This window comes from Protobothrops mucrosquamatus, unplaced genomic scaffold, assembly GCF_001527695.2.
Source record: "Protobothrops mucrosquamatus isolate PMUCROS unplaced genomic scaffold, P.Mucros_1.0 scaffold416, whole genome shotgun sequence".
Classification (NCBI taxonomy): Eukaryota; Metazoa; Chordata; class Lepidosauria; order Squamata; family Viperidae; genus Protobothrops; species Protobothrops mucrosquamatus.
This window is the reverse complement of record NW_015386745.1, coordinates 135962-149950: the sequence shown is the minus strand read 5'-3', so window position 1 is coordinate 149950 and position 13989 is coordinate 135962. Positions and strand designations below refer to the sequence as shown.

Sequence of the window (13989 nt, the reverse complement as noted above, 5' to 3'; positions counted from 1 at the left end):
CCTAAACTTCAAATTCTTAATAGAGCTAGTTTTTAATTCTCAATAAATTATAGGCCTGTCATGACAAAAGTGATGTTATTGTAGTCATCGGAAAGAAAAAGGCAATCTTTTTGAGAAACATTCTGTTTTATGAGTGAATCAGTCTGTCTTTCTCCCTTTCTGTATATATTGGGTAAGGTTTATTTATTCATGTTTAATTTTATATTCTACTTTTCTTCCAAGAGCTCAAGATGGCCTACATCATTTTACTCTCACAACAATCACCCTCTGGGGTATGTTGGTCTGAAAGAAGGTGGCAGATAGAGCTACTTCTGATTTGAGAGCAAAATAGTATTGCCCTGAATCGCTTAAAGCAGCTGTTCTACCACCATCACCCCTCTGAGATTATGCAACTTCATTTTTCCAACTGGAAAATTAGTACTTTGTTTAAGAAGTTGCAGATCGATCTATGTTACTCAATGTCCACACAAGACAGCCCTAGTGACAAGCCCAAAATCAGACAACGAGCTTCCATAGCTGAGGTGGACTTTAACCTGAAGGTGAATATGAGAACTCACAGACCAGGATTGTTAAGTGTGAATTAGCAATTTGATGGATAATTGTTGAACTCATTAAATTCAATGGATAGATAATTATGCTAGCCTGTTGTGGCAAGAAAAAACAGGCTTCATACTATTATTTTTTAAATAAGGAGAATTTTTACAGGAAGTCAGTGGTGACTTACCGTATGACATCTCGCCAGATTTCATCCACATTTTTTATCTTTATTTTTGTTTGTTTTGAATCACATTCAATCCTTATGGTAAGCAAGGCTGGAAAATGTTTACACTGTCTTGCTATATAGATTCAGATACATTGCTTATACACACAACTGCTAAGACATTAACTTTCATGGCACATTGGGGGGGGGGAACCTATTTTCAGAAGTAGATGGTAAACCATAATAAGATTATTCTACAGTTGGTGCTCTGTTTTTGGAATGCATTCTCCATAGAGACTCGACAGGTACCTGTCTTATGTTTTCAGCACCAGGTAAAACCCATTTAATTGGCTTACAGATTTTAGTTATTATAAATATTATTAATGCTAATGTTTTAAATCAGGAATACATTTGAGGAGATGTGTCACTGCTTAAAAGAAAATGTTAACCCTTCCCAGCTCTGAAACATTCTTCTGACTAAAATTTTATCATCAACTATGATCAGTTGTTTTTCAAGCGTACAGTAACCAAGCTAGAAATATTTTTTTAGTTGCTAGTCACACTAAAAATGGGCATATTTTTTCTTGTTTCTTCTGATTTTATTTTGATAATAACTAGATCAAGACTGAGTACTTAAAGTAAGTACTATCAGATCTGGTTGCAAAAATCTGGATGACCATAAGATGGCAGCAAAGAGTTGGAGTTTTATATATTTATTTGTGGCCGTTTCTTGGGGGATCAAGATTTTACAGTTGAGACATAGTTGCTCTTAGTACAGACTTCATTATAGAATGCTCCTGACAATAGGTGTGAAAGCTAGGGAAAATGTAAAAATCTGTCAACATATAAGAATCAGATTTTTCCTTTTGTTGTTGTTGTTTAGTTTTTGTTTCCCCTGTCTCCTTCAGGCATGAATTCTCTCAAGTTCTAAAGTCTTTGTGTAGGTCTTATGATGAAATCATAAATGAGTTATATTGTACTAAAAAAACTAGAGTATAAATTGGCTACTTCCTTATATGGAAGGCAGGAAGAAAAGGAAGTGATCTTAGAGAGAAGCAAATATTAAAAGTCAGTGGTACCAAGTTAAAAAAAAAGGGAAAGGAAAGAAAATGATCAGAATATAGTAAAAAAATAATCTATGACAATCATTTGGTACTTAAGTATCTAGAAGTCCTGTTATTGTTATCTCTTTGCTGTCATCTAGTGGTCCTTGGGATTCTTCCAGTCTAGTCTTAACTTCATAGTTAGGTGGCCCTGAATTCATAGTGGCAAATGAAGACCAATCCACAATTACTTTCCAGCTGGTGCACTAATCTTTCATATGAAAATCTATTAAAATAGGAAGGAAATAAATAAACGAGGAACAGAACAGAAATCTGTTAAGACACACTTAAAAAGTTTTTATCTTCTATTGTCCTTTTAAAACTTATTAGGAACTTATATGGGTTTAGAAGGTCAACAGGTTCAGGACTAATTAATTATGAAACATAGACTTCTAGGAAATTACCAAGCTACAGGCTGAACTGAGAAGTCAAAAAAATGCCAGAAGGCGGCAATGGAAAAACAGTTCCATGCTGTTGCCAAGAAAACATGGCGGATGTATGTGATCATGAGCAAAGTTAGCATGCTAGCTATAATACAAATTATTTTGGCTTTGTTTTATATATTTTGGTATCATCTTGTTTTTTATGTCTTAATATTCTGATTTTTAAAAGAAGCCAGCAAATTCTGCCGCTGGACAGAAGGCTCAGATAGAAGGGAGGAAAGACTGCAGAGATACCTGCAATTTTCTTTGCAGCCTGCTCTTCCACACTGCCATTAAAGTTTTTACTGAAAGACAGTTTCAGGTCAGAGATTGATAGAGCCACTGCCATCTTTTCTCCTCTCACCCAGTATTATTTATGGCAGGAAAATTGACCATCAGTTGCTTTCCTGAATACGTGATGAGGGTGGGTTGGGTGTTTTATTTTAATTTTAAATGTATGTATGTATGGTGTATGCATGGCCTTGGAAATATCAATCGTTTGATTGAGATGCTATGGAAGCTGGAGACTGATATTCTCTCAGAGACAATATCAGTGTCATATGTCTTCAACTGTCTTATGGGGAGGCTATCCTTATGCTCCTCCCTCTTTCCTGGTTGCTGGTTTAACTATATAAATACCAGACAGTTCTGCACATTGTCAAAGCAAGAATATACAGTATTTGCAGCGTTGACAATCAGTAGATTTCTCCTGATAATAGGTCATATCTACCTAATGTTCTCAGTAGCATCAATAGTAAATTAGGAGAAATGATACTAGATAATTTTCCATTGCCTTTCTACCAATAACCTTTCCTAAAAGGAGAAGTCTAGACTTGGTTGTTTTGTTTCACAAAGTAAAAAAAAAGTACCCAAGCAAATGATTTTCTGAAAAGATTGTAACTGCTCCTTCCTTCCTTCCTTCCTTCCTTCCTTCCTTCCTTCCTTCCTTCCTTCCTTCCTTCCTTCCTTCCTTCCTTCCTCCGTCCCTCCCTCCCTCCCTCCCTCCCATAGAAATTGATAAGTTGCTGTTTTCAATAATAACAACAAATCCATGCACTGAATGAAGGCAAACTTCTCTGACAGAATGGAGAACTAGAGCTCAGATCCTGAAGATGCAGTGCAGTTTCCTTCTGCAGATAGAGGGGAGCTGAATTCTGCAGACAGGTCCATCTGCTTAATGACCACAACCACAAGCAGGCGCACCAGGATTGCAGTCATTGAACGAAACAGTCACACAGCTGTCATGTTAACAACCGCTTTGCTCAATGACCGAGACTGCAATCTCAGTTGACCCAGTCCCAGCTCCTACCCTTTGGAGGACCATTTTGTATGCCCTGAGGTGAGATCCATACTCACTCTTCTGATCTTCCATAAGGCCTGAAGACCTGGCTCTGGGGCCCCAATGGGAGGGCACCATTCAGGAGGTGGCTATTATATTAAGAAAAGACCCCCACCTCACCCTGTGTACTTTGTGCTCCCCTCCTTCTCATCGCTTATTACTTATTATTGTTTTATTATTTTTATATCTATTGGTTTTAATGTTTGTAAGCCACTTAGAGTGGCACATAAATCTAATAAATAATAAAAAAAATAAAACATTGTGGTTTTAAGTCACTTCCTGTATAGCTAGGAAAATCTATACATAACCATATAGATCAGGGGTAGGGAACCACGGCCCTTTTATGACTTGTGTACTTCAGAATTCTGGGAGTTGAAGTCCATAAGTCATAAAAAGGCCATGGTTCCCCACCCCACTTGAGGATCACAAGTATAGAGGAATCTTGATAGTGCAGAACTACAGTTCTGATATGTTAGAGAAAGATTCCTTATGATAGGAAGAATAACGTGGAATTTGTTTTGCCTACCCAAATCTAAGAACATTTATGTGGGACACTTTTCAGTATAAATGTTTTGTTTCTTTTCCTTATTTATGCTGTTGAAATAGCTACCAGCATGGAGAGAAGCCCCCCCCCTCCGCCTTTTTTAAAAAAATATTTCTAGGCCAGGTACAGCAGAAACCAAGTAATGTCCTGGCCAATTGTCCAGGCTGCTCTTACATTTATAGAGAAGGGAGGGGGGAAAATGATGAAAAATGTTCATATATTCATAGTGGATGTCTGTTTTCAACCTCCTAACGTTCCCAAATGGCTAACCAATCTTTAAAAATGTGTACACGAGAAGCCTGCAAATAGATATATACAATATAAATAATATTAAGTAAACAAAACAAAATGAGATATAAAGGAATGGATGACAGCAAAAATGATGGGCTGGAGCAGTTGGAAATATAATATATAACAGGTTGGGAGGGGGGGGTGCTTTCCCCCCCTTTTTCTCCAAAATAGCCATCCATTTAACTATGAGATATCATGAGTGATGTCCTATAAAAGGAGAAGACAAAACATCAAAAGACATAATAGCCTAAAACAAAGCCCGATTCTGCATCATATATAATGATCCTACTTAATGCTTCTACTACAATACATGTGAAAATCAGTCTCAAGACCAGGTAAATTAACACATGCATGGTCACAGACACACAAAAGCAGCAAACCAACAAACAAAAAGCAGCTGCATTAATTAGTCTACTTCAAGACTATAATGTTTTTATGTACTGTATTGGTTTGTTTGTTGGTTGCAAATTTGGGGAAAATGTCTCTTGAGCTTCTTTATTTTTCATCTAATTCCTATCTTAGTAAGAAAACAGAAGAAGCTGTTTATTGACTGATTTTATCACAGAGCATCTCTTCAAATTATTTAATATATAACTATTATTTCTCCGTGTAAAATGACAGAAAATAAGACTTATTGAATTAAATGAAATATATTTCTGAAAAGATGTGTTTTGGCTCTTTCATTGTTACACTATTATCCTTCTAAATTCTCAAACTGTGTTAATCTTACAAAATGTTACCCAAATAAAACACAGAATGTTCCATCGCTAACGTCTTTAAATCTTTCTATTGCCTGCGATATGTTATCTGAATAAATTGCAGCTGAAATATTGGCTTTATCTGCCAAAAAAGTGCGTTTCTGCTGACAGTGCAGTTATATCACTGACTTTTCTCAAAGTTAGTCCTCAACTGATCCTCAGATGAACCTAATACAGCAAAACTTTCCAGAAATGATAAAATAAGTGTCTTCTTTCTGTCAGGAAAAATACTTTATAAGTTAAATATGAATACTGTATGCCTGTAAGGTGATTACTTCACTTCTCTTTCATGCAGGGCAAAGCAGGACTATTAGGCTGACCACAAAAGAAAATTTTGTTCTTTAAGAAAAAGAAAAAAAAACCATTTTTTTTATTTTAAATGTACCCCATTAATTTATTCATGATGAATAAACTATTTGATTACATGAACATTGTTTTCTGGAAAGAACATTACCAAATATCATTTTTGGTTTGCACAGGAAATTTAAGGTTCTCATGAAGTCTGCCCACTAGAAGAAAATGTGACCACATACCAGCAGTCTTTTCACCACAACTTGTTTTTCTCTTGTTATTTTTCTGGTTTCTTCACCCATAAGCCAAAGCCTCAGAGTCTGAAACTCAAAAGTTGTTTTTTAATTGGCCTAATTTAAAAGGAGGAAATATCAAATCCAATTATTGTGTTCTGTTGAGAAGTTTTGCAAAAACTAGGAGAGGTCCAGTGAAGGGACAGTGCAGCCCACACCCAACCCCCACCCCCAATTTCCCCCTCACTCTTGTGGACAGTGAGTGCATTTCTCTTTCTCTTCCTGTCTTCCTGCACTCACCTATTATGTGTGCAAGAAGACTGATGGCTTACAGTTGGATAAGAAACCCCATCCTAAATTCAAAGCCAATTTGGAAACATACCCAGGTTTCATCCTCCTCACCAGTATGCTTTGTCCAAATATTCTTGCAGATGCAGATACTACATGGAAGAATAAAAAGAATAGAGGACACACAACTCCAGGATTTCCATATGCCGAAACTGTTGTGTTTCACTAGCAGTGCTGCTGAATTTAGAAAAGACCAGCAGCTGATGAGTGATAAATATTAATTTTGGACGTCTACCACCATTCATTTAAATGGAATCTCTTCTTAGTTACCTTTCAAAACTACAACCCTGACTCTCACTGTATGCTTTTCTTCCCTTTGCTCTGAACCCAAGTAACAGGAGTAGCTGCCTTTAAAGTAAATCTTTGTCCAACAGTGGACAATTTTATGTTGCCTGATTAGATTGTAAAGATGATAAACAATTATCTAACACGCTGATTAAAATTCTGCTGATCTTATTATCATCTCATCTACCCAAATGTTCATTGTCTCCAAATACGAGTTATGGGGCTGTGATTGTTGCTTTTGAAGGAAAAAAAATTGATAGAAGCAAAATATAGGCCTTTTAAATACTTGCACAGAATTCTAGGTAGCACCTCATCTTTGTAGCCTCTGAGCACACTTGCAAGAAGGAGCAAGCCCACATCTGCAAAGGGAAGAGTGACTTGTGTATATGAGTACTGCATGGATTTCTGCAGCAATCACCAGAGGTCGCACCTCTCACAGTTTTGGAGCTCCATGAAAACAACTGAAAATTCAGGGAGAGATGGAAGATCTTGGAGAAAACTGAATTGAGTAGGTAAAGCCCAAGGAAGTCCTTCGTCCCTCTTAAATAATTATCAGTTCATTTGGGCAAATGGAAAAATGAAACTAGTTTGGTTTTGTATCTTTCTTCCTCATGGATCCTGAAGAACCTATTTCTTGGTTCATATTTTTTTCAATCTCAGGGAGATATAAATAAAAACATATATAGGTATTTTTGCAGTGCCTAAGCTACGCCTGTGTGATCCTCCTATTACGCCTTGATCTTTGATTGCAAGCAAGCGTAAGCTGAAACTGTAATCCTATGCCAACTTAATTGATGAGCAGTGATAGAGATCTGTTACCTAAATATCACTGTAATCAATCAGCACAGCAATTTTAGAGGATGCTAGTAAGGTACCAGTGCAAGTCAGCGTATGTAAGACAACAGCAGATAAAAACTTTGCCTTGCAAATGTAGATTCTGTTTGATTTCTGACTGCCAATTTGGACATCTTTCAGAATCAACCCACAAGCAAGTATAAAATAAACTCCCCATTCCACTGTAAGAGCAGGAACAAGTGAGAAATCAGAAGAAGTTGATTTATTTCAGCCTCCCTATTGGACAGATGACTGAATTTACTAGCGTGCAATCAGATAACGCATATAAATACTTAAATATCTTCATCGGATACATTTAACCCTGTAGGATATGATTTGTTTTATTTTTGTGTTTGAGAGAGGGGCAGAACCCCCCACATCTATTTGGCGACCTTTCAGCAACTCAGTCTAAAAACTCTGTAACCAAATCTACCTAGGGACTAGTCTTGCTAGCTAGACTGCAGCAGGGCGGAGGTGCTCTGAAGAAAACATAGTAGTCCATTGCCCAAGGTAATCTCACCTGGGTGGTTTGTCAAAGCCCGAATACCTTTCCTTCTCTCAGTTCACTGGACTGTAGAATGTCTGAAGATCCCTTGCAAAAAGTGATGTTTCCAGGGAACCTTCAATGAAATCAGACAGGCCTTCTTTTCCAGAGTCCACTGCTACAAAGGAAGCCTTTCAAGAGATATGCATGCCATGGTGGGGAAAGGGAAGGTTGGGCAAAACCTAGGAAATAACCCAGTGTACTTAAAAAAAAACCAACCTGAATACAGACTGCTGTGTGTTCTGACATTTCCCTCTCCCTATCAGAATAGAAGAGGGAAATAAACAGCCCTTTTCACAAGTATAGTGTCAGAAGGTAGAGGGAGAAATACTCATGAAGATGAAGCGGGGGGGGGGGGAGAGGGTTTGCTGACACTTTCAGAAAGGTCTTAGAAATATAAATCTTAAGGGAGGACTAGGCCAGATGGACATTTTTGTTTTCTGTTTTATTTACTGTAAAGTGGCACTGTTGTTCACAAGAGAGATAGAAAAAGGTAATTCTGCCTTCTCCAACCTGGAGCCCTCTGCTGCATAACTTTTAATCTGTACCAGTTGGAATATACCAGAATGGGGGATGATAATGAGCAAAAGAACACGCTCTCTCAATATATTGCAAAAAATGAAAAGCAAGCCCAAGCTGAGTCCCACTCTTCTGAACTTACCTTTTTTTTAATCCTCTTCTTCCACCTGACTTAACACTACAAACTAATTAAGACACATTTTTTAAGTCATACATTTTATTTAGTTTTGAGACTGCCTCATCCACTGCCTTGAAATGAAGCCATGAGACAACACCATCTACTGATATCCTAAACCGAAACACCAAAGCTTATGTTTGGAAACATGGCACCCATCATTGTCTCTACAATGTTCCCAGGCCTCTGCATATTTCTGAGGAGGAGCAAGGCAAGATCCAGCCAAAATTAAGCCAGCAGTACTTACGATGTACAAATAAAAAATATACTATTGAAATCAGGCACAAATCTACAAACACTTCCACGTGACAAAGTTGAACTTATTTCTCAGTGAAAACGTTGAGATTGTACTGCTCAGTAGTACTCAATTATGATTATGTGCTGTGGCTCAACTACGTTTTGTTGTACAACATTCATTTGGGATATTTTTGTGACCTTTAGACCGACCAGTTATCCTCCTTCCTTAGAGATGTGAGATAGATTGGATGATCCTTGCCTTCCTCCAGCCTTCCAGAGGTGGAATTTTGACAGGAATTTTCTCTTAGGGCATTTATTTCAACATTCTAATGTTGTAATTCAGGAAAAGCCCCCCCCCCCCCCCCCCCCCAAAAAAAAAATACATCTCCAATGTGTCTTTCTCTTTTCGTTTTTAGTGGCTACAGCATGTAACCATTTGACAAATCGGATGCCAGTTTACCACTAGGAGCTTCGGAAGGAAGACAGACCTCGTTTCAATAGCTCGGGCAAAAGAATCAGCAGGCACTTGCTGGATCCCAGCTGGGCCTCACCAGTGCTCCGTTGCATCGGGAGCAGAAGCGAATCAGCCACACATCCTATAATTGGATGTGGGGCACGGTAAGGCTTCCCGGATCCCGAATGGCACACCAGCTAAGCCTAGAGGAAAGCGGTAGACTAATACATAAGGAAGAGGTTAAGCTTTCGTTAACCAAATTTCGTTTGGGTCGTTTCTAAGCTTTTGACGAACAAAGAAAGGGCGAGAAAAGCTTTTTCCTTCGCAGACCGTACCGCGAATTCCATTTTTTTTTTCTCAAATTTACTGCAGTTGGCAGGCTTTGTCCCCCTAATTTAACAAGACTCGGGCAGCACCGTCATAAACGTACTTACTCGGAAGCAAGCCTCCTGAAAAACCTGTCTCGGTTCCTACCACTTCCTCCGCATCAGATCCCACCACTGCACTTGCTTCGGCGTGTTTATAGGATCGCTTTGCCCCGGCAAAGAGACGCTGCAATCCTAGGCGTCTTTACCTGGCCCAGCGGCCACACTTGAACGTTAACAGCGATCCTTCGCTTACAGAAGCCCAAATAAACATCATAGCAGCGGACCCGTCGCGGCAGAATGCTTCGATCTTTATTTTAAGACTAAACGCGTCCGCTGGGGTAGCGGGACGGTCCAGCCCCGCGCTGGAAAAAGGCGCACTTACTTCTTCCCTGTCGTCGGACTCTGGAAGGTTGCTCCTGGCCGCCAACGTATTCCATTAAGTTCCAAGTGATAAAGAACCAAGACACCAGTCGCAATTGCATAGTAAACCCTGTAAAAAGTTCTCGCCTAGTGTCCTTTGGGGAGGAGGAGGAGGAGGAGGAGGAGACGCGGGGAGGGGGGGGGAAGAGGGTGCGGAAGAGCAGCAGCAGAAATACCTGTCTCTGCGAAAACGGCTCCCGATCTTCTTCTTTTTTAAAAGAAANGGTGGGGGGGTGGCAGCGGGACGTGGGGGGGGGTCTAATAAAAAGGTGGGAGGGGGAGAGCCAGGCTTGCTCGGGGTTCACGCTCTGCTCCGGCTACGGGACAGCGGCGGCCCCATTCGGGAACTCCATGGGCAGGTGTGCTCCCTCGCCTGGCGCTCCGGCGCTCGCGGCCCGTCGAAGGACTCCCGGGGAGAGAATCCCACATGGGGAAAGGGGAGGAAGGGCTTTGGGCAGGTGAGGCGAGCGCCTCGGGAGAGCAGCCCCCCAAAAAGCTCCGCCTGGCTGGCTCTCCTCCTTTCAGCGCCCAGCGCGTCCCAGGGCCGTCCCGAGAGCTGCTTCGGACATCCTGCCTCCTGGCCGCATCTCCGGCAGGAAAGGCAGCCGCGCGGAATCAGCCGACTTAGCCCCGAGGAGGCGCGCTTTGGCCCTGGACGGAGGCGGCCCCGTTAGAAAAACGGCTCCATTCCGGCGGCGCCGAAGTCAGACCAAAAAAATCGGCGACCGTCCCCTCCGCTCCGAAAGGCCGGCCGAGGTGACACTCCGCTGGGAGGGATAAGCCGTCTCCGCGCCGCGCTCGCTAGCCTCGGCCAGCCAGCGCTTCCCTTCCTCTCTTCCCTCCCCGGCTGCCCAGGGCCATTTTTGAAGCCCGCATGAAATGTGGAAAGCCGACTCCAATAGGACGCGCGGCAGCTTGGGCGAGGAGCTTCCAATCGGCGGCCGGCGGGCGGGCGGCTCTGCTTCCCGCCGGGGAAGGGAGGGGCGCTGGGCGAGGAGGGGAAAAGAGGGGAGAGGCGCGAGCGAGCGAGCGTGCCCGGGAGCCTCGCGCTCGCCCTTTGCCACTCCTTCTGCCTGGCGAACTGGCTTTCGCGGGAGGGAGACTCCGAAGTGGTGGCTCCGCAGAGCGCCCCCGACCCCACGTCCTCTCTCCCTTGCCCGGGGCGATATTCGTTGAGGAAAGCCTGAGCCTCGAGTTTTGAACTTGAGACCAGCAAACAGGGGGAAGCTGTGGGGAATGACCTTTCGTGTCTCAGAGACGCCTTTTGTCCTGCACAACATTAAAAGGAATTAAAGAGGGAGGGAACAGAACAGCAAATGTCTGGTGCACACAGCAAGCCAGGCTCCTGGTCTGTTTTGTTCCGAATTATCTCCTTTGCTGTGACAGGGATCTCTCCAGAATATCTTAAGATCCAGATCTGTCTTGTTCCGAATTATCTCCTTTGCTGTGACAGGGATCTCTCCAGAATATCTTAAGAGGGGAGATCATTCCCAACCGTATCTGGAGATTGAAAATGAAGCAGCGGTAGGGCCTGCTAGAAGCTGCGCCAGCTAATGTGAGGGTAACTTAGAACAGTTGATTCTCTCTCTCTCTCTCTCTTAGATTAAGGAGAATAAACTGAACCCCTTTGCAAAGTATTTCACGGGGCAGCAGAACAGATAGTAACCTAAGGGTAATGGATACTTTTCTCTGCAAATGTAAAAGTAAGCCGTCATTGATTTGTTCCAATGACTTGGTGACTTACTGAAACTCACCCTCCCTCCCAATATATGAAAAAGTGCCTTTGTAAAAACAGTTTAAATTATAAAGCCTTGATAACTGCCAGAGACGTGGCTAACGTTTTATTCTAGCAGCTGCCATCTTAGTTTTTAATCGTATGTTTGAAAAGCAGCTCCGTGTTTAATAGGGCTTTGTGAATGTTCAAAAGGATTGTTTGGTCTGGAGAAAATTCCAGTCCAATCTCTCCTTCCAATGAATCCTGAAATCAAATCTTAGAAGTAATGCAAAGTGCTGAATCAAACAAGGAACTAGAATTGCAAATGATTCGGATATTCAGTGGATTTTCAGGGGTTTCTAGAGCCTCAAATTGTTGTAAGTTTCCTTCTCTGTATGAACCAAGTTGGCAGAGAATGCTCAGGGTTGTGCTGGGTTGCCTGATACTGATACTGAACTAAATTGCTGGTCAATGAGTTTTATTACCTCCACAAATCCTACCTATCCATCTTTATCAAATATTTTTGGTCTCTTGCTCTTCTGATAGAATTTGTTAGGCAGGTTTGCTTGAGCAGGGAGAAGCCAGAGTCAGATTTATTCTGCTCCTTTTTGTGACCTGGTTTACTGCTTCTGTTGTGATTCTCTAACTCTCCCCAACATTCACAACCTGTTAACCATATCATTCTTAACTTTGTCTGACATAATATAGTTCCACTTTTACGGTTCTTCAGCTCTTTCAGTTTTTTCTACTATTACACCCTTTCCTTCTCTCCCCAAAGTTAAAAAGGGTCTTTTTAATTATCTTTTTTAATAATTTAATTGAAGCAGATTTGTGATATTTGCAAAACACTTTAGATACAACTTTCCTGCTTTTCTCAGTTTGTTACAAAGAATGTGTAGAAAGTGAAGTTACAGGTTTAATTTCATATAGTATAATTGCTCTCTGTGATGTCCTAAATAGTTGGCCCCTGAGTAAAATTATCTACTTATCAGAATTTTGTTAAGGTAGCAAAGCTGATATTGTTTGGGGTTTCATTTACTTTCTTATTACTTTCTTAAAATGACCAACCCACAAGCATTATCTCGACTTTCTTTGTGCGGACCAACCCACAAGCATTATCTCGACTTTCTTCTATGCTTGTCCTGCAAACACAACTAGAAGTTCAGCCCTGAAAATGGGACCAAGGCCGACCAGTCTAGTATCTGGTCAGTTCATTAGGTTTATAACCTGGCTTTTTTCTAGAGTACAAGATTACTTATGTAAATATTTCTTTTTATTTTATTTTCTACCTATAACAGCAACCCTGTAAGGTAGGGTGGCCCAGGTGAGAGGGAACAGTCCAAAGTCACTCACTGAACTTCTAAGGCTAAGATGGACTTTCAGCCATCTTTCACCATGATTTCCTAGTCTTGGTCCAATATTGTCATCAACACTCTTTCATAAGTGGGGCAGGCTTAAATGTTCTGATATGGAAGCCAGCCTGATTACAGACTCTAGCTCAAACAGTTACTTTTTTCTGAAACTGTGAAGAATGATTCTATGGATGTCATGCTCTCCGTGGCATTCTATTGTATGATGGCATCCTATTTTTATTTTTTATTTTTGCTAATAAGTGTAAACATTGTGAGCAACTCACAATCCTGACTCAGTTGCCAAGCTTTGCACATGTATTTTACGTAGTTTTACATCCAATCAAAGCCAACAGTGAGGCATTAAGCCATTATTTGAGGCAGCAAAGCTGTACTTGCCCATCAGCTTTCTTCAATACCATGCCACATTTGGAAAGCCTAGTGAGAATTTCTTTTTTAAAAAAACCTACCATAATTTTTTTATTATTTTTTAATTAGAGTAGGATACTTTCTGCAGTGGTGCAACACTATTTATAGGGACTTTATTGAATTATCTGGAGTGGATCCTCTTTCCTCATCCTTGCTATCTCTGCCTTAAAGGAGGTGTTGTTTTAAACATTATTTCAATGACACACAGGGCAAAATTTTGCAGTGTTAATGCCTTCTGCCAGTTTTATCCCATCCCATGGAGGGGGAGGGTACGCACATTTTGAGTCTTTTTGTGTCTTAGTCTAAGATCCAAATAGGCTATTCTATCAATAGAATATATTGGTTCAAATAGATTCTAGTCTTTAGATCAAATTTCTCTGAATCTTGCCACCTTTGAAACTAAAAATTCACATTCAAATAGACTTGTGTAATTGTTCTATCTTTAATTTTTAGGTAGATCCAAAATTTTAATGTCATCTGCATATAATTTAAACTTCATACTCATAAGTCATTATTAATAGACTTGTGATAGACTACTGAATAGGTTACGTTTTCCCTTTTCCATCACAACATCTCCATGTTAAAAAAAATGTAGAACAGAATTTCTGCTTGGGAATCAAACATAAAGTTCC

General features: G+C 40.7%; 1 protein-coding gene across 1 annotated transcript in view; it reads right to left on the bottom strand.

Annotated features, from left to right (window-relative positions):
• The window catches only part of RSPO3 (R-spondin 3), a 50754-nt gene extending 40815 nt beyond the window's left edge, over nucleotides 1-9939 (bottom strand). Inside the window, exon 1 of the mRNA XM_015816236.1 lies at nucleotides 9828-9939. Within this exon, the coding sequence (XP_015671722.1) occupies nucleotides 9828-9927 (100 nt within the window). The 5' untranslated portion in view covers nucleotides 9928-9939. The remainder of the gene's footprint in view (nucleotides 1-9827) is intronic.
• Between the last annotated feature and the right edge of the window lie 4050 nt (nucleotides 9940-13989).